At 40.6% G+C, this 27,088-nt stretch overlaps 1 protein-coding gene across 1 annotated transcript in view; it reads right to left on the reverse strand.

Moving 5' to 3' along the window:
* Window positions 1-237: 237 nt before the first annotated feature.
* LOC110571781 (cytochrome P450 2J2) overlaps window positions 238-27,088 on the reverse strand; it is a 34,736-nt gene continuing 7,885 nt past the window's right edge. The window contains exons 2-9 of the mRNA XM_021679941.1: window positions 23,612-23,774; window positions 20,612-20,761; window positions 20,052-20,212; window positions 17,422-17,598; window positions 15,253-15,394; window positions 12,622-12,809; window positions 6,704-6,842; window positions 238-637 (exon numbers count right to left, since the gene is read on the reverse strand). Coding sequence (XP_021535616.1) covers window positions 459-637; window positions 6,704-6,842; window positions 12,622-12,809; window positions 15,253-15,394; window positions 17,422-17,598; window positions 20,052-20,212; window positions 20,612-20,761; window positions 23,612-23,774 — 1,299 coding nt within the window. The 3' untranslated portion in view covers window positions 238-458. The remainder of the gene's footprint in view (window positions 638-6,703; window positions 6,843-12,621; window positions 12,810-15,252; window positions 15,395-17,421; window positions 17,599-20,051; window positions 20,213-20,611; window positions 20,762-23,611; window positions 23,775-27,088) is intronic.

Below are 27,088 nucleotides of genomic sequence, written 5' to 3' on the forward strand. Positions count from 1 at the left end.
TTGTGGTCAGCCTCTGGCTGCCCCAGCGTCCAAATTCTAACTCTTATCAATCATTTGGCACCACTGTGACCTGAGCCACCTCCACAGGCTAGAAGCAAAACCACCTCTAAAGAAGCAAGCAGGAAAGAGGCCGATTTCAGCTAAAATTTTTATGATAAGCTGTATGGTTTCCCAAACCACTCAAAGTCCATTATTCCCTCTGATTCTCACAGCAGCTATTCCTTTAGAGGAGGAATCATTATCTGCTTTTCATCTCTTGGATGAAAAGGTAAATCATTCACAACATAAAAGATCTGCTAGCAAGGCTGGGATTTGGATCATGCTTCCTCTGAGTCCAGTTCCTACGATCGTCCCTCAGAGTCACTTTCCATTCCATCCCCTCCTTTCTGAGCAGGCACCAGTGCCTTCAGAGGACACGGCACTTCTTGCTTTCCTTTCTCCTCTCCCTCTCAACAACTTCACGACCGAGGGACTGCACAGAGTTGGTGGTTGACTGGGGAGATGGTGAGACCCGTTCTGAACTTCAGGCTCAGCTTTTCATTGTTGGGGGGCCTGAAGGTAAATTTTTGCACAAGGGAAGTGAAGAAAATAAACAGCTCAGACTTGGCCAACTGTTCTCCAAGGCATACCCGCTTTCCTGAAAGACAAAAGCATAAGACAAGTCATCTTCCCAACTGGTGTGGGTGCCCAGCCGGGACCGACATCTTCAACTTCTTGCAAAACCTAAGCAGAAGAAGGGGCTGGTAGGCCCCATAGCTTTACATACAGAGGCTCATTTAGTCTCACAATTACCCAGGCCAAAGTGTAAGTCTGGCCTCAAAAACTCCAATGCTTTCAGGGGTCAGACAGCTGACCCCCAGGGCGAAGGTACAGGGTGTAGGACAAAAGAGGAGGGAGGCCTGGGTTGACCTCAAAAGTGGATGTATAGCTGAAAGGCTTTTCAAAATCAATCAGCAAACAACAACATTAGACAGCAAAACAAAAAACTCTGTTGATTTTTTTTCATTCCTTAAAACTGTAGAAAAATATAAGCCAATAAATGTCAGAGCAGGGTTTCTAAAATGCAAGATAGCTTTCCCTTATGTCATGTTTTCCCCCCTAATGACTGCGGGTCTCACGGCCATGGATGGCCCTCTGCATTGGAATTATCTCAGGCTCTCTGCTTGAATAGTCTTACACACAGCAGTCCTTCCCGCAGTGGGGCCCTTGCTGCATCCATTCGCCCACAGTTGGCACCATCCTAGCCAAATCCCGCTCCCTGTTATGTGAGGGAGGAACTGGAGGCAGAAGGGAGATCCAATTCGAATCCTCTCACTTTCTAGCCATGTGATTTGGGCATCATGGGAAGTGTGTGTGTGAGCGTGTGTTTAAAATGGGAACCTTGGGCGCCTGGGTGGCTCAGTCGGTTAAGCGACTGCCTTCGGCTCAGGTCATGATCCTGGAGTCCCGGGATCGAGTCCCGCATCGGGCTCCCTGCTCAGCAGGGGGCCTGCTTCTGCCTCTGACCCTCCCCCCTCTCATGTGCTCTCTCTCCCATTCTCTCTCTCAAATGAATAAATAAAATCTTAAAAATAAAAAAATAAAAAAATAAAAAATAAAAAAAATAAAATAAAATGGGAACCTTATTTTAGGGGCTCCTGGATGGCTCAGTCAGTTAAGTGTCTGACTCCTGATTTTGGCTCAGGTCATGATCGCAGGGTCATGAGATCGAGCCTGGTGTTGGGCTCTGTGCTGGGTGTGGAGTCTGCTTAAGATTCTCTCTCTCTCCCTCTGTCCCCTACTCCTTAAAAAAAAACCCTAAAAATAAAATGGGAACCTTATTTTATATATTGTGTGGGCTACACACTGAATCCAAATAGACCAAAGAATTTAATAACTTAAAGCAAAACAAAGTATTTTAACACATTACCTGAATAATAATAAACATTCTAGCTATAAAATAGCTTAGCATTAACTTCATCTAGTTAATTCTCAAAAAATGGAAGAATAAAATTTAAAAGACTACCTTTAAATAAAATGTTTTCAGTGGCAGCATTACTAAAATAGCTTTCTGTATATCACAGTTCTTCACTGTGATACTTTCCATATCATGCATTTTATTCTGAAATACTTTCAAAGTACAGAAGACTTGTAAGAATAATACATAGAACTTGTTTCTTCTGAGTTATTTATTTGAAAGTACATTGTCTACATTACCTATGAAACCTTTAGTATGTATTTCCTAAAAGCAAGGACATTCTCCAACATAACTACAATATAACCACCAATTCAGGAAAACATTGATGCATTACCATCACTTCACCCCCGAGATCCTCAATTAGGTTTTACCAGTTGTCCCAATAATGCCCTTTATTGGAAAAGGACCAGTTGAGTATCAACTGTTGCATTTGGCTGTCATGCAAGTGACTCCTCAGCTTCCATGACTGGCTTTTTTTTTTTTTCCTGAGCTTTTCATTTTAATTCCATACAGTTTTATATTAGTTTCAGATGTACAATATAGTGATTCAACAGTTCTACACATTACTCGGGGCTCATCACACAAGTGTACTCCTTAATCCCCATCAACTATTTCACTCATCCTCCCACCCCCCTCCCCTCTGGTAGCCATGAGTTTGTTCTCTTTAGTTAAGAGTCTGTTTCTTGGTTTGCTTCTCTTTTTTTCCTTTGCTCATTTGTTTCTTAAATTCCACATATGAGTGAAATCATATGGTATTTGTCTTTCTCTGACTGACTTATTTCACTTAGCATAATACTCTCTAGCTCCATCCATGCTGTTGCAAATGGCAAGATTCCATTCTTTTTTTTATGGCTGAATACTATTCCACTGTGTGTGTGTGTGTATGTGTGTGTATCCACACCAGGTCTATATGACTGGCTTTTTTGAAGATGACAAATTACTTGATAAATGCCTCTCATGTTTCCTCATGATTAGATTCAGGTTGGGAGGTCATGCATTTCTGAGAGAAATAGCACCAAAGTGAGGCTGTGCTCTCATTTCATCCTATTGGGTGGTACACAATTTTGATTTGTCCCATTTTTGGTGATGTTAACTTTGATCACTTGATTAAGGTGGTGTCTACCAAATTCTCCCCTGTAAAATGATTCTTCTTCTCTTTGTAACTAATAAATACTTTAAGACTATGTTAATAAACCATTCCCCATTGACTTTTCATCCACCAGTTTCCATTGCTATTTCTTGGCTAAATTATTTATTACTCTGATGGTTGCCAAATCGTGAGCTTTAAAATTCCATCATTCCTTCAACATCTTTTAGCTAGAATTCTACTAAAGGAAATGCTTTCTCTCATCCCCGTTTTCCCACTCATTTATTTAGATCAGTATGAGTTCAGAGATTCCTATTTTTATTCAAAGGGTTATAAATTGTTATTATTATTTGTTTTGATGCTCAAGATGTTCCAGATTTGGCCATCAGATGCCCATTCAAGCTGGTATTTCCTTAACTTTGGGGCACAACAGTGTGTTTCAGGCTCATCTTACACTTTCCCTTCCCCAACCCTAGAATCACCTGTCTTTCTAGAAGTCTAAATTCCTTTCAGTGGGTAATGATATCTAGAAACCAAGATCTGGGCATTTGACGTGCTTGTTGATATCAGGGTAGTGTTGCTCTCAGTGAATCAGTGGCTAGAGCTGCGGGATCTGTATGTATATAATGTGAGAATATATTTAAATTATATATATGCATCCATGTTTATGTCTATGTTTATTTCTATACCTACCTACCTATCAGAAATCTGAGGTCATATTGATAACCTCTGATTCCAATTCAACACCACAGAGTTCATTTTATCTTCTCTCTTTCCCTATTTGTAACTTCCTCCCATTATCGTCAGTGGGTTTGCTTATTGGATCAGTATCCCTTGTATATAACTTCTCTCTCATCACTGCCACAGCCAACCTGTGCAGACCCCACCTCATCTCACTTGTGCTCTGACATCTGCCCTAGGCTTCTGTTATTCCCTCCCTTGCAACAACCTCCCACAGTTTCACTACCACCATCTCTTTCGTGTGTGTGTTTGTGATAACTTACTTTCTCCCTAAGTAATACGTATTCACTGGCAGACAATTTTTAAAAAAATGCATGAAAAAGAAAAGCATAAAGAAGACAATAAAAAATGTAAAAGATGGTTGTAATTCCAGACAAGAGCCCTTGTTAACATTCTGACATATTTCCTCACTGTCCTTGTGGGGATTCCCCTGGACACTGTAACTGGTATAATTCTCTGTAGTTAATTCTGTGTGCTGCATGTTACTTTGTATTTTCCCTTGTAATTAAATACCCTTGAAAACTCATTAATGTATGCATGCCTCCATTTTGTCCTTTGCCTATAAGGGGCTGTTGAGGAAGTAAAGTTAGGTAACACCTGCAGAAGTGTTTAGTAAACGTGCTGCACAATTATGCTGCTATTACTTTTTGGGGGGCCTGTGTTTCCTACCAGCATGTGTCTCATTCATCTCCATTCCCTCCGTGTTTATCTCTTTACCCATCACACATAGCATGATGAGGAAATTTGTTAAAATGGTACCTAGTTGGCTGTCCCGTAAATACTAAGATTCTCCTAGAAGAATCCATGTACGATGACAAAACTGGACCCAGAGCGTCAGGAACCAGGGTTAAAGTACTGGTTCCATCAGTAACAGCTGTGGGTAGTGAACAAACTCATCTTACAGAGCTAAATTTTTCCCACCTGTCAAATCCATGAAATAATCTCTCTTCGAACTGATTCATGTGGCCGGCTGGGTAATGATACCAAGAAGATGACAAGTAGGAATTTACTATTCAAAGCATGAAAATGAGGACTACTTGTTTTCTAAGCTTCCACCTGGATCACAGGAAACTGGTATCTTCTTGGTACTCCCACCACCTGGCTATCACCATCTAACAAGGTCAATTCTTCATTGGTAAAATGAGAGAAATGACCTAGGTGTTTTGGGATAAGTTCTTCCTAACCTCATCCTCTATGACTGAATGATTTTATTTGAAAAATAAGGAACCAAACTCTTGCCTTTCATAAAGCTGCCTGCTGCTGTGTCAGGTCAACCTGGAAGGCCTTCAGTGAGGAAAAGAAAATAATAAATTTGCAATAATAGCTTCACAATACGCCCTGGCTATGCAGAAGTAGTGATTTCACACATGGTCATCTTTTCCCAAGAAAAGAGAAGGAGCCGTCCATATCTCATTCTTTCAGAGAGGCTGTCTTCAGAAGGTGCTAGACCAAGAACAAGGAAAAGCAACTGTGTGCCAAAGATGGGAGTGGGGTGGGAAAAAAACAGTGTGTTGACATTTTCTTAACTCATTGGATTTTTTAGATTTCTATTTCTTCTGTTTAACTAATCCTCATTCTGTCATACTTCCTGTGGGAATCCCCAAATTGTTTGCCTTCTTTGAATTTCATTCTTCTCAGTCACAGAGATAAGACTGACTGCAAAAACAGCTCCAATTCCCCTCTTCTCCGCGTGCCCACATCATTTGCAACGTGACTTCATACCCTTTCCCACCAAAAATTACAGTATTTTCCCCTCCCTTAATTGGGTCTGACCTTACGACTTGCACCAGCCAACAGAATGCAGTGGAAGTAACAGAATGTCAGTTTGCAGCCTGAGCCTTAAGAGACATTGTGTGTTTCCATTCTCTCTCTTGGGATCTTAACACTAACAAGTAAACAAACCAGACTAGTTTGCTAGAGGGTGAAAGAGAATGTGGAAAGCTTTGTTGTTCCAGCTGGAGTCATCCTAGATCAGCTTTTCAACCAGCTGACCTCCCAAACACATAAACAAGCCCAGCTAAGACCAGCAGAGCTACCTGTAGCTGAACTATAGACTTGTAAGCAATAATAGTGCTCTCCACCATGGAGTTTTTGGACTGACCGTTATGCATGCGTATGCTAACTGATGCCTATGGAATGAATTCTGAATCAAAGTGGAAGGGCCTTTAAGTGGGAAGATGAGTTACATTCTAGTTGTGGTAAAGAGAGCAGTAGACTAGAAGTATAAAGCCTTGAGTCTTAGGCCTTGTTCTGCCAATTCCTTGAGCGCAGGATCTCGGATAAGAAACAACTCTCTTATTCTTAGTTTCCTTATATTAAGAATGGAAATACTTATCACTTTCCTGTCTAATTATTAATAACTGGGTTGCTGCAAAGATTAAATGAGATAATGTGCTTGCAAATGAAGTCTGTAATTAAGAGGGTATGATAAAATTCTCAATAGCAAAGCACCCAGCGAGGCAAGAAAAATTATAATCCTTGAAATATATGGCTGGGACTTGGTACTGAAATACAAAACTTGAAGCTACTGTAGACAGAAGACTGGAAGGTATTCCTACGTCTCATAGCAGCTTTACTATTTGAAGGGACTTGTCCAATGTGAACAACGATGACATAGAATAAAGTGAAGGTAAAACAAAGAAGATCTAATCAGAATCAGCCCAGATACTCTCAGGGTGGTGTGCTTCTTGGGCTTCAGGTCATCAAATTCCAGTTCCTTCCCTTCTGAGCCTTAGTGTCATCAGCAAAATGATAGTGGATCAGAAAACCAATCTATATTTATTTTTAAGTTAATGATAAGCAGACGATCATGTATTCCACAGTGTGGGCTCTGTGTAGCATGTATAGCAGGGAGAAGACTAGGGGGAGGGCTAAGAGAGGGACTCAGGATTCTGACACTCCTATTAGTTAGAACTCACCTACTGAGAAAGGCAGAAAGGTTTCCTTTTTCTTAAACTGTCCATTCTCCAGGAAATGCTCCGGATTGAAAGTGTCGGGGGTGGCCCATTCTGCAGGGTCCCTGTGCAGTGCAGTCAGATTGGTCAGGATCATGGTCCCCTAGAGAAAGTAGCAAAGACTCAGGCAAGGCTTGACCCACACAACACACCTACTCAGAAGAGTAGCAGTTCCCTGACTCCTATGCCAGGGCCTGACCACACCCCACCCCAACTCACTGTCTTCTTAGCCCAATCCCCTACCCACCCACCCATGGCCCCTGCTCTTTGTGATGGGACAGCTTAAAATGATGGGCTTGCAGGGATTTGACCAGGGAAGTGTAGCTTCCGTTGACTGCAGAATGGATCTCTCCACAGGGACATGTCTACATCAAGGAGAGAATAACACAACAGCTGGCTAGTCAGCACCGTTGTACCAAAATCCACCCAGCCACTCCGCAAAGTGATAACTATGGCAGCTCTACCCAGGTAAAAGATGTCTCATGCTCTCGTTCCTCTCTTCTTCTCCCATTCTCTTCCCTCCAGTGTCTGGTATACTCCCTAGGAGGTTGAATAATAGAATCAGGTACCTCAGTGAAAGGAACCACTATCCATCCAGGTGTGTAGAAAGAAACTCAGGAGTCCCCCGTGTTGTCTCCCTTTCCCTCTTTCTGCCTTCATCCAATCCTTCAGTGAGGCTGCTCAATTTTTCTTTAAATGTCTCTTGATTCTGTCGCCTCCATTCTACGTCCACCCCTGCCTCTTAGTCCAGGCTACCAGCTGCCTTGCCTATCCTCCTGCAAGAGCTGCCCAACGGTGCCCACAGCCTCTCCCCTTTCAATCTGCTCCGCACTTCAAAAGCAGGGTGAGCTCCGAACATGATTTACTGATGCCACACCCATCCACCCACCCACACCTTGAATACTGAACTTTCAATAGCTTCCCACCACCTTTAGGGGAGAGACCCATCCCCTGAAACCCTGTCTAGACCACTCTCCTTCTACCTGCACTCACACTACAGAGGCCTGCTTTCAGCTTCTCAAAAATGCTATGTTCCCGCTCATTGCCAGGCCTTTTCACAAGCCGTTCACCTTGCCTGGAATGCCCTTCTTCTCTACTCTGTCACTGAGCTAATTCTCCATGACCCTCCAATCCTTAGCTCAAACAACACTTCCCTTTGGACGCCCTCTCTGGCCACTCCTGCTCCTCCTCCCCATTCCAGCCGGCCTGTATCTTTATGGAAACCAGCGAGTTCTCCCAGCTGAGCATTTATCATGGTTTGTAAGTATATACTTGCACGATTATTTTATTCAGGATTGTTTTCCCAGATGGGGGCATTTTAGATGCTTAATGGACATTTATTAAATTAATAAAGAAATAACTGCTATTTTGAGCACTTTCTGTACTAAACACTACATGAATGATCTCATTTTATCTCCACTTGTGAAGTAGTTTACAGATAAATAAATCAAAGCTCTGAGACATTAAGTGGCATGCCCAGGGTCACCCAGTGGGAGGAGATAGAGTAATGATTTGTACAAGGTCTAGTTCATGTCAGAACCATGGCTCCTTGCCTCTACAAGATATAGTCAATTAGATATCTCAGTCCCCAGGGTCTTTATTAAAGTTAGTACTAAAAATCAGTGGTAGAATGAGTCTGTTAAGCTAAATGAATTGCTAGAAAAATGCAAACAGCACCTGTGAAATAATTTAGAACTCAGCCTTCACCCACAAGATGTCAATCAGTAAGAAAACAGTGAATGGAAACAGCTGTAGGAATAGGTATAGAATGGGTAAGCCCCTCTGGTTCTGCCTGTTGAGAGAGACCCCAGGTAAGACCCACGCAGAGGGACCTAGACCAACGAGTTGATCCACAGAGGCTGACCAAGGCCTTGAGAAAGAAACGGAACTGTACATGTGCAATGTGCAGAGAGGACACTAGGGGGCAGAGGAGAGCTGTCTGCTGAGATCTTAAGACTGGTGGGCAGCTTGAGAACAAAATTTCCTTTGTGAGGAAACTGAATCAGTAATCAAAAATCTCCCAACAAACAAGAGTCAAGGGCCGAATGGTCTCCCAGCAGAATTCTACCAAACATTTAAAGAAGAATTAATACCTATTTTTCTGAAACTTTTTCAAAAAATAGAAATTTTTCGAACTCATTCTATGAAGCCAGGATTACCTTGATCCCCAAACCAGATAAAGACCACAATAAAAAGGAGAATTACGGACCAATATCCCTGATGAACATGGATGCAAAAATTCTCACCAAGATACTAGTAATAGAATCCAACAGTACATTAAAAGGATTATTCACCACGACCAAGTTGGATTTATTCCTGGGCTGCAAGGGTGGTTCAACATCTGCAAATCAATCAGTGTGATACACCACATTAATAAAAGAAAGAACAAGAACCATGTGATCCTCTCAATAGATGCAGAAAAAAACATTTGACAAAATACAGCATCCTTTCTTGATAAAAACTCTCTGCCATGTAGGGATAGAGGGAACATACCTTAATAGCATAAAAGCCATATACGAAAAACCCACAGCGAATATCATCCTCAAGGGGAAAAAACTGAGAGCTTTCCTCTAAGATCAGGAACACGACAAGGATGTCCACTCTCACTACTACTGTTCAACATAGTACTGGAAGTCCTACCCTCAGCAATCAGACAACAAAAAGAAATAAAAGGTGGGGCGCCTGGATGGCTCAGTCGTTAAGTGTCTGATTTTGGCTCAGGTCATGATCCCAGGGTCCTGGGATCAAGGCCCGCATCAGGCTCCCTGCTCTGCAGGAAGCCTGCTTCTCCCTCTCCCACTCCTCCTGCTTATGTTCCCTCTCTCACTGTGTCTCTCTCTGTCAAATAAATAAATAAAATCTTAAAAAAATAAAAGGCATCCAAATCGGCAAAGAAGAAGTCAAACTTTCACTCTTCACAGATGACATGATACTTTATGTAGAAAACTCAAACAACTCTACCCCAAAATTGCTAGAACTGATATAGGAATTCAGCAAAGTCATAGGATATAAAATCAATGCACAGAAGCCAGTTGCCTTTCTATACACTAACAGTGAGGCAGAAGAAAGAGAAATCAAGGAATCGATCCCATTTACAATTGCACCAAAACCCATAACTTACCTAGGAATAAACCTTACCAAAGAGGTAAAGGATCTGTACTCTGAAAACTATAGAACACTTATGAAAGAAATCGAGGAAGACACAAAGAAATGGAAAAATATTCTATGCTCATGGATTAGAAGAACAAATATTGTTAAAATGTCTATGCTACCCAAAGCAATCTACACATTCAATGCAATCCCTATCAAAATGCCATCAGCATTTTTCACAGGGCTGGAACAAACAATCCTAAAATTTGTATGGAACCAGAAAAGACCCCGAATAGCCAGAGGAATGTTGAAAAGAAAACCAAAACTGGGGGCATCACAATGCCATACTTCAAGCTCTATTACAAAGCTGTCATCATCAAGACAGTATGGTACTGGCACAAAAACAGACACAGAGATCAATGGAACAGAATAGAGAACCCAGAAATGGACCCTCAACTCCGTGGTCAACTAATCTTCGACAAAGCAGGAAAGAAGGTTCAATGGAAAAAGGACAGTCTCTTCAATAAATGTGCTGGGAAAATTGGACAGCCACATGCAGAAGAATGAACCTGGACCATTTTCTTACACCATACACAAAGATAAACTCAAAATGGATGAAAGACCTAAATGTGAGACACGAATCCATCAGAATCCTAGAGGAGAACATAGGCAGCAACCTCTTTGACCTCAGAGGCAGCAAGGCAAGGGAAACAAAAGCAAAAATGAACTATGGGGCTTTTATCAAGATAAAAACTTTGTGCAACAAAGAAACAGTCAACAAAACTAAAAGGCAACCTACAGAATGGGAGAAGATATTTGCAAATGTCTTATCAGATAAATAAAGATTTACCCCAAATCTATAAAGAACTTACCAAACTCAACAGCCAAAGAACAAATAATCCAATCAAGAGATGGGCAGAAGACATGAACAGACATTTCTCTAAAGAAGACATACAATTGGCCAACAGACACATGAAAAAATGCTTAACATCACTAAGCATCAGGGAAATACAGATCAAAACCACAATGAGATACCACCTCATACCAGTCAGAATGGCTAAAATGAACAACTCAGGAAACAACAGATGTTCGTGAGGATGTGGAGAAAGGGGAACCCTCTTACCTGTTGGTGGGAATGCAAGCAGGTGCAACCACTCTGGAAAACAGTATGGAAATTCCTCAAAAAAGTTGAAAATAGAGCTACCCTATGACCCAGCAATTGTACTGCTTGGTATTTATACAAATGATACAAACCTAGTGATTTGAAGGGGCACATGCACCCCAATGTTTATAGCAGCAATGTCCACAATAGCCAAAATATGGAAAGAGCCCAGATGTTGACCCACAGATGAATGGATAAGATGTGGTATATATAAACAATGGAATATTACTCACTCATCAAAAAGAATAACATCTTGCCATTTGCAACAATGTGGATGGAACTAGAGGGTATTATGCTAAGTGAAATAAGTCAGTCAGAGAAAGACAAATATCCTATGATCTCACTCATATGTGGAATTCAAGAAGCAAAACTGATGAACATAGGGGAAGGGAAGGAAAAATAAAATAAGATGAAAATAAAGAGGGAGGCAAACCATAAGAGATGGTGAACTCCAGGAAATAAACTGAGGGCTGCTGGAGGGGTGGTGGGTGGGGGGATGGGGTAACTGGGTGATGGACATTAAGGAGGGCACTTGATGTGTAATGAGCATTGGGTGTTATATGCAGCTGATGAATCACTAAATTCTACCCCTGGAACTAATAATACAGTATATTTTAACTTAATTAATTTAAATAATTAAAAAAAAAAAGAATTTCCTTTGTGAGGACAGGAATTTAACAGAGACCAACTGAAAACAATTGCAGAGAGACTCTTTTAACGTGCAAATAAAGCAACTCCTGTGGAGAGAACATGGTGTAGTACAGAAAAGATGAGCCTGGGAAACAAAACAGATCTGCTTCTGGAACTCAACTCTTGTCACTTTGTAACTGAGTTATCTTATGCAAGCTTAATCACTCCTGAGCTTCGACTTCCAAATTTATGAAATGGAAATAACATTTAGTCTCAGGGCTGATTCAGATCTTTTGAAAGAACCTATAGAGTCCATGGCACATATTCCTTGCTTAATAAGCATTGGTTCCCTTCTCTCATTTTCAAATAATTAATATTGCACACACCTGAATTGGTTTCCCTTGTGAGATAGTCCCACTACAGGGTTGTAGGTAAAAGCTGGAAAAATACTTGTGGGGAATAGCATGCTAGAAACACCAGCCTTAATGTGATATTGGCCTAGGTAGGCTCAAATGTTCCTTCATATTTTAATATTCTATAACCCCATGATTATGAAGCAGAATTTTCCAGGTCTGACAGGTCCCTAGTGCTGTGAGAAGCCCCACCCTGGCAAAGTAAAGGGCCCTGTGGCAAAGTCTGACTGAGAACAGCTGCTTGCTGTATCCCCACAAAGATCCATAATGTACATCACATGGTAAAAAAAAAAAAAAAAAAAGAACAGACTGAGACATCCCACAGCAAAGAAAAGCCAGTCTTTGCCTAAACATATCTGACCAAGGAATCCTCCTTCCCCTCCATAATACCTATTAATGTCTAGTTGAATTAATGTTCCAAAGACCACACATAGGGGAAAAAGCTGGTATTATCTCAGGTGTAATATATCTCTCTTCCCATTTAAGTGATTCCCCAGGACAAGAGTTATGGGTCATCCTTTCAGTTCAGAGTTTCTACCATCTAAAAAGATGGGCTTGAAGATCTGAGGCTGGGAGTCCCTGGTTACCTTGGGCAGGTAGTATCCAGCAAGCATGGTATCACCTGTCACTTCCCTGGGCACATTCAGGGGGATGATGTTTCCCATTCTCTGCACCTCATGAATGACGGCATTGGTATAGGGCATGGACTCTCGAGTGGCTATACTTGGCAGCTGTGACCAGCCAATCACCCTGTCGATCTCAGCGTGGACTTTTTCTGGAAAAGAAGGTTCTATTATTCTATTATTCCACAACCTTCCTTAAGCCTGATTAAGCTGAAGAATGGAATAATCAGGATCAAAGTGGCAAAAAAAAAAAAAAAAAGGCTAAAACTATAGCAGGCACTGTAGACTTTGGTTTCTCAGGAGGTATTTCAGAGTGAAAAGTGGGCCTGGGTTTTAGACATATCTGGTTGCGAACTCTTGCTCTGAAACATTACTCTTCCTACAAGCATGGGGGAACTCTTTGAGCCTCAGTTTTCTCTTATTAGTGAGGATAATCTGCATTCCTCTTACGTCTTGAGATTTACATGAACTGATTTAGGTGAGCACCCAACAAATCAAAGAAATTTCTAATTGTGCCCCAATATACCTCTTTTCCTCTTTTTTTCTACAATAATAGAGATGTTAGCTGTACACCCGGTTGCCCAGCTACAGACTACATTTCCCAGATTCCCTTGTGACTAAGTATGACCATGTGACTAAGTTCTGGTCAATAGAATATCTGTAGAACGTATGTTTAATACTTAAAACATGTCCTTAAAGGAAGGGTGTGTGTTTCCTTCTTCTTCCCTTCCTACTCGTGGAAAGGCAGCCCTTGAGGTGAGTCATCTTTGACCTTGCAAACAAGGGCATCATTCTAGATACAAAAGAGCAACATATTGGAAGGAGCTTAGAACCCAAAGGGCTCTGCAGAGTCCAGCTTAGGTTTCTTAACTTTAGAGAGAAATAGAGAAGGAGAATTTCTTTTTTACTGGCCATTTAAAACATTTTTAAAGTTGTGGTAAAACATACATGACGAAAAATTTGCCGTGTTAACCATATTTAAGCATATAGTTTAATGATGTTACATATACATTCACATTGTGCAACCAATCTCCAGAACTTTTTATCTTGAAAAACTGAAACTGTACATCCGTTAAACCATAACTTCTCATTTTCTCCTACCCCAAGCCCTTGGAAACCAACATTCTACTTTCTGTTTCTATGAATTTGTCTACTCTAGAAATCTCATATAAATGGAATTATACAGTATATGTCTTTTTGTGACTGTATTATTTAACTTGGCATAATGTCCTCAAGGTTCATCCATGTTAGAGCATGCGTCAGAATTTACTTCCTGTTTAAGGATGAATAATATTCCACTGTATTCCATATTTTGTTTATCCATTCTTCCATTGATGGACACTTGGGTTGCTTCCACCTTAGTTTCTGTGAATAAAGTTGCTATGAAGATGGGTATAAACATCTGTAATTTTAAGCTATTGTTATTTTAGAGACCCTATTACAGAAGCCAAATCTATATTCTAAAATGAGGTAGCTTTCAACTTTTTAGAAAATGTAATTCATAGTTCCAAAAGCATTTTACATCATGATTCAAGACACATAAACATAGGTATACACACATATAAAACATACTTCTATTTATAATTATGGAAAGAAATGAAGTTTCATGAACAAACTTATCCTTAGTACATGGGAAGTACTCTGATCTTTTCTATTCTATTTTTATTTTAGGAAGAAATGTTGGTCTTGATCTACTAAATTGATTTTATGTCCCATTAATAAACTGTTACCCACAGTTTGAAAAACTGTATCCTAATATCCCAACTCTCATATGCTCAAACTGTTCTGGGTCCTAGAGGAAAAAAAAAAAAAAAGAAGATTATAATAGTCACTGTCTTTGAATGGACAACAGTCTTTGGGGAAGACATATGAATAATGTGCAATCAGCACAGTAGTGGAGGTATGTTAGGTCATCTCTAGAGGAGGAAAATAATCCTAATAATAATAAAGTCAACTTTAGAGGAAGGAGTTTCCTACAAGCATGGGGGAACATCTTAGAGGAGGTTGTATTTGAGCAGATTCTTCAAGCACACCTGATGACTGACCATGTAGATAAATCGGGGAACTACACAATTGGTAGAGGGAAGAGCAGGCCTGATGGCAGAGGCATAGATAAGGACAGTGCAAAGGAAACAACATGTAATTTAGTGAGGCCACTATGCAGGGTGGGTGGAGCTGAGGCTGGACAGACAAAAGGAGGCACATCAGAGAGCATGATATGCCAGACTAAGGAGTTTGAACATTATCCACAGGGCAATGAAAGACATTACTTAAAAGGATGGAAGGCTGTAACTAGATTTCATGTAAGAATATAAGTCTTTTCCTGGAACTCACCACAATGTCAATTGACTTCATTGTTTCCCCTCTAGACTCTGAGTTTCCTGAGGGCAGGGACTCTGTTATATTGATATGATGTGAACCCATCAGAATCCTAACAGAAAAACCGAAGAAGGTACCCGTTCTTAAGTCCACATCACCTCATGACTGTCCTATCTTTTCATTCTACCATGCTATCTTCTAGCCCCAATTTGGGGGAAGTATGCTCCAGGAGGCAGCATTCTGTCCTGGCCCAGGCACACTCACTGACATGCTCACCTTGGATTTCTGGGTTGAGGGCCAAGTAAAGCAGACCCCAGCGCAGTGTTGTTGAAGTTGTCTCGGTTCCAGCAAAGAAGAGGTCCAGGGTGCTATAGATGAGGTTTTCTTCATGGAAACTTGAAGTAGCATTGCCCTTATTCTAGAAAGCACAATGTTTACTGGTTTATTCAGTTGGTTCTTGGTTGCTACAATACACAGGGGCTTCATCCTGGGGCGAGACCTTGGAACAAAAATCCCCAGGAAAAATATCTTTCCCTTTGACCATCTCGAGAGATAGAGGCTTATTACAGTGACATCACTAGCATCCTCCTGCCCCAAGTAGTGGAAACTTTTGTTAGCTTTGGTGGATGAAAATCAAGACAATTCTTTAGTTTATGCCTAAATTTGGGAGATCTATTAGTACAGTGGAAAGAGAAACAGTTTAGTAGAAAGACAGGCCTGGACTCCAGTATTAGCTACATCGTTCACTATCTGCATGACCTAGGGCAAGTCACTTAATCTCTCTGCACCTCAGTTTCCTGTTTCAGAAAATAGAAATGAAATACACATGCCCTTTAAGATGGCATTATGAGTTACATGAGATGTAAAGAGCACGTTACAAATACTCAACACATGCTTGTATTGATACCAGGAAGAATAAACTGAATTCCTCTTATGTAAACCAATTCTCATATCTCCCCGTTAATCTCTTCCTTTCTAGGTGAAACCACTCTGATTCTGTCAACCATTCCTCACAGCACTGCATCATCTTTATCACCTTCCCCTGGAAGCTTCAGTTTGTCAACAATCCTCTCAATGTGTGGCCCCATACCTGCACAACATTTAGCTAGTGAAGTCTCCTCCTCTGTGGAGAGATCAATGCTTCTACTAATGTTATCCAATACAGTGAAATAAAAGAAGGGATGGATAGAAATCCACCATTCTGTCAATTCCAAGAGGAGGCTCAACTAATCTGATGAAAGATTATGACACTGACACTGATGCATGGATGTATATTGACCACAGGGGTACTGTGCTAAGGCTATACAACCAATTTGGCCTTTCCCTGCACCTTTCCCATAATGTTGGAAAGTGGATGGTAGGAAGATCAGGGAGGAAAGTAAAAGTTCCACTCGGGCCCTAAGCCTGAACTCTGGCATCCAAATCAGCCTTTTCTTGTGTTCTGTGCTGGGGGTTGAGGGAAGGGGCAGGCAACTGGGCACAGGTCCAACTAAAAATGAAAGAGTCCTTTGAAGCTCATTTGTTAGTTTTCCTTTTGTATATAGCTCCTTCAGATACGGGTAAAGGGCAGAGAACAGAAGATGAACAGGCAGTATTTGGGCATCCCCAAGGCCTCAAGCCAAATACCATTCAACCCCTGTCTTTTTTTTTTTTTAACTTATTTTTTATTTAAATTCAATTAGTCAACATCTAGTGTATCATTAGTTTCAGATGTAGAGTTCAGTTATTTATCCATTGCATATAACACCCAGTGCCCATCAACACCTATCTTTATTTCTACTTACCTTGTCAATCCTGAGTTAATGCTGCTCCTATACTCTATGAAATGCTGCCTCTATTTTGACTCCCCTGTGATAAACGAAATAATGACCCACCAAGATGTCCATATCTTAATCTCTGAAGTCTGTGGATGTTACCTTATATGGCAAAAGGGACTTTGTAGATATGATTAAGTTAAGAATCTTGATGTGGGAAGATTATTCTGGATAATTCAAAGTCATTACAAGAGTCTTTATAAGATGGAGGCAAGGGGGTCATAAAGAGAAGATGGAAAGATGAAAGCAGAGAAAATGCTACATACTGGCTTTGAAGATGGAAAAAGGGGCCATAAGCCAAGGCAGCCTCTAGAAGGAAAAATCAAGGAAACAGATTCTTTCTTAGAGTCTCCAGAAGGAACCAGCCCTGCCAACACCCTGATTTTAGCCCAGTGAAACTGATTTCGGATTTCTGACCTCCAGGACTGTAAGAGAATAAGTCTGTGTTGTTTGGAATCCCCAGGTTTGTGGTAATTTGTTATGGCAGCAATGGGACACTAATATACCCCCATTTGCTCTTTAAGAACAAAGGAACAGGGGCGCCTGGGTGGCTCAGTCGTTAAGCATCTGCCTTTGGCTCAGGTCATGATTAAAAAAAAAAAGAACAAAGAAACAACTTTGGTTCCCTTACCTTTTCCATTTCCTTGAGGTAAGCGTCAATAAAATCTCTTGGTTCAGCAGGATTCCAGTCTCTCCTGTGGTTTTCAGTCATATGAGCAATGAACAATTTCAGTTTCTCCCAGTTGCTAAAGAGTGTTTGATGAGGTCCAGGAAGAAATTTCATAATCCGTGGACAGATGTTGTAGAGCTAATTGAGGAAAAACAAAACACTCATAGAGACAACTGGATGCCCGTTTTTCAAGACAAAATAATCGATATTCTCTTTCTATCTTTCATTTACTTGCTCTTAAACCTTGGGTAGCCTTGACTCTTCTCTCTCACCCTCTTCTCTCCTGCTAGCAAAGCATTTCAGCACTCCATCCAAAGTGTATCCAGTTTCACACCGCATCTCACCCCCGCAGCCATGTTGTCCCCTAGTACAAACCAGCAGCATTTCTTACCTGGATGCTGTGATAGCCTCCATCAGCTTCACTGATTCCATTCTTAACCCACTCACAGTCTATTTTCCACAGAGCTGCCAGGGGCATCATTTAATAGTTTAATCAGATCATTTCACTCCTCGGCTCTCAATCCTCCAATGACTTTCTATGACTCTCAGACAAAGCTCTGCATCATTCTCCTGACATACAAGCTCTGCATGCACCAGCCCCCTGCCCCACACCTGTCGCCTCCTTTGCTATTACTCCCCGCCATCGTACTCTCTCTTACTCTTACTCTAGTGCAGCACCACAGTTCTACCTAGAACGCTCTTCCTCTGAAATCTGCATAACTCCAACCCCTCATTTCATTAAAGTGCTGCTCAAATGTCACCACCTTGAGGTGGTCTTAACCTGATGATCCTATAAGGACCCCTGCCACCCTCTCTCCATTCCCTTATCCTGTTTCATTTTCCTTCATGGTAATTACCACTAATATATGTGTGTGTGTAAGATATATATACATGTCTTATGTATATGTATTTGCCCCGCTATGATGCAATCTTCATGTAGGTAAGACATATTTTACTGAAATAAAGTATTTTTAAAAATATTTTCTCTAATAATATCTGGTAGAAAGAAGCAGGACATAATGGAAAGTCACCTAGACTTAAAATGAGACAGATACAGGTCTATTAGCTCTGCTGTTTTCTAGCTATAATAGTTTGGTGGTGATGATGATGATGATGATGATGATACAATTTGTTGCTCCTTAGTTTAACTAGCTGCCAATGGGGCTCTGGGATTATTCCGGTGACTGAATGACATGAGGTCCATACAGCACCTAGCACAGAGCCAGTGGGTCACTATCTGGATTAGCTTACACACTCCTATATCTGCTTATACACACCATGATGCTTCATTTCATCTTTAAAGGGGTTTTTGGTAAAAATTAACTGAGATAAAGAATGTATATTTGTCCATCGAGATGCTTGGGACTCCAAGAAATGCTTAATAACCTTACCTTACTGCCCCTTCTTTCCTTCTCAGGAATTACTTTTCCCTGGGGAAAATCACCTGGGTACCCACTGAACTCTCATGACTTCCTGTCTTAATAGGGCTGAAGAACATGGAATTATTGAATTGGTAATTAATGTGACTAGAGATGAGAACAAGGAATTCAAAAGTACCTCTGACAATGATAATAATAATAATAGCTCACATTCATTACACCCTTTGAATGTGCCAGGACTCATGCTAACTGCTTTATTGGTTTTGATGCGAAGGGTCCATAAAGCTCCAGGCAAAGATGTTTGTCAGGAATAAATAAAAATAAATCCACTTCTAGATACTAGAGAGGTGGCGTTAATAGGGCCACTTTTCCCATAGAAGTGTCTTCCAAATCCAGGAAAGTGGTTGAGAGACCAAGAAGATGAGCAGAGTTTCTGACAGACTCACAGGCCCAGCGGGACAAAATGGAGAGCAGCGTCCACCGAAGGAAGGGGTGAAGTTTGAACCCCAAAGGTCTATACCCTATGGAATGGGAAGATTGATAATGTCAAGTGTGGATGGGCATGTAAGTAGTGTAACTGCTTTCGAAACTTTTAGGCATCTTTTATGTCCAGGTATAAATTCAAGAGAAATGAGTGGGCATGTCCACAGATGAACAACTGTCCAAGAATGTTCATGGCAGCTAATCATAACATCCCAAACTGGAAACAACCCAAACGTTCATCAATAGAGAATAGAGCAACAAACAGTGGCATATTCATACAATGAAATACTATTCAGAATTTAAAAAAGAAAAGAGCAACTGACACAGATAAATCTGCAAACAATCTGCTGAGGGAGAAGCCAATCACAGAAGAGTACTTCTGGGGCAGCAGAGTGGCTGGACTAGGGAAGGACATAGAGGGGCAGGACTCAAAGGCAATGGCAATATCGTGTTTTTAGATAAAACAACATGGATGTATAGGTGTATGGCATGTAAAGTTTTACACTTCACATGCATGTTAGAAATGTTCTTTGTATGCAGTAAATATCCAATAATATTATCAAAAAACACTAAAGTCAACAGATGGATTTTAAATAAGTTTGAGTTGAAGTCAATTGTAAAAGGTGATACTTCAGCTTAAACAAAAAGGTGGTATTTTAGTAAGAACTCATCTGTGTCTGACATCAGCTCCAATATTCTTACCCAAGATGTAGAAAGAAAACCCCTTACCTGGCATCTCATTGATGCCTCCAGACACGTGACGTCATCCAGCAACCTCAGCAATTCCTGAAACTGTTCATCCTCGTACTCAAAGCGCTTCCCAAAGGTGATAGAGCAAATAATATTGGAAACTGCACTGTTCATCTTGAAGTGAGGGTTGAAAGGCTGTCCTGGAGGTGAAACAAGAGATGGAACCTTTAGATTAGTTTGTTTCTATTTTCTACTAAGAGTCTGCTCTCCATGACATTTACCATACTGAGTATATACTGCCTGTGAAGCTCTGGCCACAGCCCCCTACACAGGGTCTAACATGTAGCAAGTACTCGGTCAATACCTGGGAAGTCAAATTGATGACCAGGGTTTAAAATCAGTAATGTGTTTAATACCAGTCTTCTTGTGCTTAATCCTAGAGCTCCATGAAGGCAGGGTCATGGTTAGTTGTTCACTGTAATATTCTTAGTGGCTGGCATGGTGCTGGGCACAGGATAAGTCCTTAGGCACTTAATAAGTATCTGTTCAGTGAATGAATGAGTCACAATCTCCTGTACCTGTCCTAGGAAACAACTCACCATTCTCTTCTTCTATCGCCTGGATGAGGTGATGGGCTTCCTCCTGAATGCGTTCCTCTAAGCTCTTCCTTCCTAGACCAAAGTTCCTTAGGGTCGCCAGGGTGAACCTTCTTTGCTCCTTCCATGTTTGGCCACTGGACATGATCAATCCTGGAAAAAAAAAAAAGCCAACATTATGATATTCTTATTCTATTATGTAAATATCTGGCAAATGGTATGGAAATATGTATTGGTGGGAAGAAGAAGGGCATTAAGTCACTTGAAAGCTATTCAGGGAAATAATCCCAAGGTAGTGGATATAGTGGCCAGCATTATTGCTTGTAGTGCAGGGACTTGAGTGTTTTTACTGCATTATGTAAGTTAGCACTTACAGAAACTCTGTGAGATAGGTATAATCCTTACTCCCCTCTCCCATTTTGCTGACGAGAAAACTGAGGCACAAAAGAAACTTTTCAGGGTCACAGTGAGCAGCTGAAGAGGCATTCAAATTCAGGTTTGCTGGATTCCAAAGCCCACGCTTTGATTACTAGTCACATAAGTATACTGAAATACTTGTTTTATGCTACACACTAAGAATGCACTCATGGATAAGATAAAATACAACTCAAAAGGAGGCAAAGCTTTCTAGGAGAGTCTTATCTAAACTGGACCTTGAAAGATGAAGGAATGACTCAAGAAAGCAAGGAAGAGTGACTATTCCATGCAGAAAGAATAGCACATGGAAAGGCAAAGAAAAAAAAAACCAACTTGTTATGTTCAACAATTCATCATTTGTTTTACAACACAGATAAGGCCACCCTCCTTTCTTTTCTTCATCTCCAGAGTACTCTCCAACTCCTTTTAGTGCCTGGCTTTGGCCTCCACCATCTCCACGAGATGGCCATCTTTGTCAAATCCAGGGAAACTTTTCAACCTTATCTTTCTTGATCTTTTAGCAGCACGAGGCACTTCTCTCCTGAAGCCCTCCCTTCCAGAGGTGCTCAGGACAGCACACCCTCCAGATTTTCCTCCTTCTCATATCTTTTGCTGGCTCATCTTCTTCTATCAAATTTTAAAATGAGGGAGTTCTTCAAGATAAGGTATAAAGCCTCTTCTCTTCTTCCCTGAAACCCCATTCCTGGGAAATCTCAACTCCAAAAGTTTTGGACATCTATTGATATTAACATCTATTGATAGTGACAATTTATTTCTGTCCCTGAGCTCCAGACACATACACACAACTGTTTGCCTGACTTTGCCCACTTAAAAGCCTTTCAAACTCAGCATATCCATGATTGGATTCATGATGTTCTCCATACAACTCCACACCCAAGCCAAACTACATACCTGTCCTCCTCCAAATATTCCTCCTTTCCATCATCTAGCCACTTGGGTGTCTACCTCAATACCTCATTCTGCTTTCCTTCTCCCTCTATTTGGGTCATCATATCTTAATGGATTTACCCCCCTGGATACCTTAAATTCATGTACCTTCACTGCTACTAACCTGGTCTAGTCTACTCTATTGTCATTTCTTGCCATCTCCCTAGTCTAAGCTACAACCTTCTCTAACCTAAAATGCTACCATAGTCTCTTGTTCCCTGTATACAGTCTTCTACACTGCAACCTACATAAGTTTTTAAAATGTACAATGTAAATATGGTGATTCCTTTCTCTACTTAAAATCATTTAAGAGTTTCCATTGTTATTAACATAAAACCCAACACCCTTAACAAGAACTTGCATGAACAATTCTTGGCCAAGCTCAGCAGCTTTATCTTCCTTTAGTTATCTCCATTTAATCCCTGTACTTGCCACACTGGCCACCTTTTACTTCCTCAAGTTTGTTGTCCTTCTTCCCACCTCAGGGACTTTTCCTATTCTATTCCATCTGCCCAATTGCCTCTTCACTTTGTTAAATTGATTGTCATTTATTTACATTAGCTTTCTTTGAATCCCAGGATTAGATTAGATTCCCCCTAATAAATGCATCCTGCACATATCTTAATAAGACTAATGCTTTAAGTTATTAGAGCTAATTGATACTGTTTTTCTGAATAGAATATAAGTTACCTAAGGACATGGATTTTATCTGCACTACTCACGGTTGGTTGGTTGCCTAGCACTGGGCTTCACATAGTAAATGGAGTAAGTGGATGTAGAGTTGGAAGGTAAACTATTTCAAAAAGGTATTGGAAAGCACCTGAAAAAACGGTACTTGGGTAGAGTATTAGATTTGAGTTATCCATTTAGATTTTTAAATGTTTACATTTATTTATTTATTTGTTTATTTATTTATTTGTAAAATGAATTTTCTAAGAAATAATTACTAAAACTAATTTAAGAAATAACAGAAAAAACTTGAATATATCTATATAACCAATAAAGAAACTGAAAAAACATTTGTTTTTACTTTTGGGTGGTGTTTACAGAGATTTTATTTATTTATTTATTATTTATTTATTTATTTTTATTACTATGTTCAGTTAGCCAACATAGAGTAGTGTTTGCATTTATTTAATGATAATTTTAAGTATTCTTGCCAAACTGTTCTAACACAGAATGGAAGGCTTGAGATACTCTGTGGGAACAGCCCTACCAAGAAAGCATAAGGAACTTGAGGCAAGAAGAGGGACTTACGTAAGCAGCAGAAGGAAGCAGATCTACATCGATTTGCTTAAGGGAAGAGATTGGAGCACGAAGCAGAAAGAGGGAGCAAGAATGCATTGCCTCTTCCTCTGCTATCACTGAGTAATGCAGTTACTTGTTTATCAGTGTGTCCAGAGTGAGTTCATGCAGGAGACACAGCTTCTTCCAAATCCCTGACAGGGCCTGCCAAGTTCTCTAAGGGGGTGCCTTCAATAGGGAAATGTGGGCATCCAGCATCCAGCTTTCTTTAATTTCAAGAATTTTATAATGAGCCTGCTCCCTGAGAGTGTTGGAGAATTATAGTCACAGAGGCACCTTTAACAGACCATAAAATATCAAACATAGCCATCTTACATTGGTTAAGAAACTTACCATTGTTCTTGAAGATACGTTCTCGGATAGGAGTCATAGGGCGGTTCACAAAGACTTGGTTCTGGTCGATAAGGACTTCTTTGATCAAGGGCAATCCAGTTATAACAACTACAGGCAAGTCACCTAGCTGCATGCTCAAAATGTTTCCATATTTCTTCACAAGCTGAAAAATAGTTAAATAGGCACAGTTGAATATGCACATGTCTGTGTGTCTGGGAATGGAGGGTATATGTGTAGCTGGGGAAGATCTTGTACTGAGGAGAGTCTGTGTACACCTTGGCATGATGGGAGCTTTTCTCCCGTTTCCTTTTCCCCTTCTCTCAACTAGACTCGGATTGAATTCACTACAGGATGTGGATGTTCCTTATAAATATTCATTCATATATTCAACCTACACAAATTGAGTGAGCATCTACCACGTTCCCAAGAACGAGGTATGAAGATGTAACTATAATAAAACAAACAAGGCCTCCAACCCTGAAGCATCTTAGAGTCTAGTGAGGGGAGAGAATTCAGAATATGTGACTAGCCAAAGAAGGCTGATATACTTAGTGTAAGTCTGGGGTTGCAAGCATGGACTTTTTAGCAAATCATGACTATTGAAGTAGAAGAGAATGTCCCCTTCCTCAACACGTGCTAGCTGACTGAAAATTCTTGTTATAGTTGGGGCCAGTTATGCAGAAAAGCACTCTAGTTCTGGAGCTATGTGGGCACTTTAGCTCTATGGTTCACTAGCTGTGGGCTCTTGGGAAAGTTGCTTCACTTTTTTTTTGTTTTGAGCCCCAACTACAGAAAGGAAAGAATTATTCCTCCCTCAAAGGGTTTGGTGAGGAAGAATAAAAGCAACAGTGTGAAAGGCACTTGGTTTTCTGGTACCTGGCACACAACTGCTTGAGTCCCTGAGGAATGATTGGGCTCATGGCAACAGAGAGGATGAGAGCACATAGGTGATGTACTGGAGGAAGGCACATGGACACTGGGTGCCATGTGAAGCACCTTTCACTGTTTATTTCATTTAATCTCACAACCACCCTGTGGTATTAATGATTTTCCTTGTCTTTCAGAAAAGGAAAATGAGTCGTAGCCCAAGTAATGTCACCAAGGTGACAAAGTTATTGAGTGGTGGAGGGAATTTGTCAGGCATTGTGTGTGATTTGTGGACAAAGACATGAGCCTGAGAAGGCACCAGGCCCTTAGAGTTTAGTGGGAGGGAAAGAAAGGGAGGGAGGGAGGGAGTGGGAGGGAGAGAATGGAAAATTGTGTAGTGTGTCACAAGTATGCACAAATATGCAGGTATGTGCAAGTGGGTTGGATGAGTGAATGGCTACTAATCAAGGTATTTCCTGACTTGTTCATTCAAGAGATGACTCTGAGTAGATCCTACCCTTGCCTCTCGTCTACCCAGGCTGTGGCTAGTTGCAGGCAGTGGTACCAAGCAGAAGTGTTCCATTTCCTCCGCATGTCTGTGGCCCCTCCTTCCCAATCCCTACACACTCATGCTCCCCTTTGCTACTCTCAGGGCCTTGGACCCTCATCAGAGCAAATGCAATGGATTACACCAGTCTCATTCCACCACCCTGCTCCCACATTAAAAACCAAGCCTGAACTCAATGCTTCCCTTGTCCTTTTATCCCAGAGTCTTCCATCAAACTTTGTTCATCTCTAGCACAGTATGTCCTATCTTGCTGGAAAGGGTGGAGCCAAGATTGCTTAGAAATGGCAGGAATGGGTCCATGAAAATCAAGCAAAAGCTTTTTGTTTGTTTGTTTCATCTTACTGACTGCCTGGATGAATTTCTTAGGGCTTTATAAAAAGGATTTCTTGACTAATTTTGAATATTCAGGAAGGATTTTTTTGGAATGGTTAAAAATCTCAGGTTAAGCTAAATGACTCCTAACTGACGATGTGCATATACAACCTAGAATCTCAGAATATATGATGATGTGCATATACAACCTAGAATCTTGTACTTGGCAGGGACATAGCACTCCACTAGTATTTACTGAAATGAACTCTTTCAGAATTTCAGCTCTACCAGCTCTCTGCCCATGTATATTTCTAGTCCAAAAGAACTGGACCAGAAACTTTCACAGCATAGTCAATTGTAAACCTAGATAGATCAAATGACTTCCCAGAGCCCCCTTATTGACTATGGTGGGGTCTAACAGTTCTCACATGCACTGTGCCCATCATCCTGCCCAACACTTTACAGGATGTAAATGTGTGACACACCAGGCATCTGAAGATGTCATAAAGTAGAGCATACTGTCCAACGTACAACAATAACCCAAGTCACTACAAAAATGAGAGAGCAAGAGAACAAAAGAGGTTAAAAATACGATGATTCAGGAGGCTAAAATAGGCTTAATATCAGAAAAGAAAATAGAAAAATAAAGAGAAAAGAATTCACACGAACTATAAAAGGCGAACAAAAGTAATAGGAGACAGGAAATTTAAGACAAATGGTCAAAATTCCAAATGTGGGATTAAGTACTTACATAATAAGGTGGAACAAAATTAATGTTGAGAAAAAAGAAAAATTAGAAGGGTTAGTGAGACAAGAGCTTGAACCATGATACCCAAGAGACAGACAACTGGGAGAGATTCCACTTCTAAATTCTTAAACTCAAAAACCCACAGAACAAAGACATAAAGAGAGGAAAAGGAAAAGAGGAAAAGTGTAGCAATTCTCATTTCCTGGGCAGCAGGGGAGAAGGTCTGCTCCTCTGAACTCTGACCAGCCCTGAGCAGTGTGTGTGTGTGTGTGTGTGTGTGTGTGTGTGCGCGCATATGTGCACATATCACTCTAATAGACAAAAAAATGCATGCTGTTTCTATATGTTACTAGGGTTTAACATCTTTTCCCTAATATATATGTATAATATATATTATATTTTAAAAATTGTCTGTTTATGTCTTCTAACTATTTTTTAATTGGGAAGTTCAACTTTTTACTCACTGATAGGTAGAAGCTCTAATAAAAAGTTATGAATGGGAATATTTTTATTTTATTACACAGGAGTCTGGAGAGATATATACCAAATCCTATAGAGGAATTGCTCAGCATGTTTGGGGGGCTGGGTTGGCACAAGGAGGGGCAAGATTTTCTCCCTCTCACTCACTAGTTGTATTCTTAAATGTTTTCTTAATGTGTTTGTATTGCTTTTATTTCTTTTATTCCTTTTTTTCTTTTTTAAAGATTTTATTTATTTGTCAGAGAGAGAGAGAGAGCAGAACCAGGGGGAGCAGCAGGCAGAGGGAGAAGCAGGCTCCCTGCTGAGCAAGGAGCCTGATATGGGGCTTGATCCATGACCTGAGTCAAAGGCAGATGCTTAACTGGCTGAGCCACCCAGGTGCCCCTGTATTGCTTTTATAGTTCAAAAGTATTTCTATCTGATGAAGAAAGAAAGGAGAGAAAGAAAGAAAGAAAGAAAGAAAGAAAGAAAGAAAGAAAGAAAGAAAGAAAGAAAGAAAGAA

The sequence above is a fragment of the Neomonachus schauinslandi genome, chromosome 4 (assembly GCF_002201575.2).
Source record: "Neomonachus schauinslandi chromosome 4, ASM220157v2, whole genome shotgun sequence".
In the NCBI taxonomy this organism is placed as follows: Eukaryota; Metazoa; Chordata; class Mammalia; order Carnivora; family Phocidae; genus Neomonachus; species Neomonachus schauinslandi.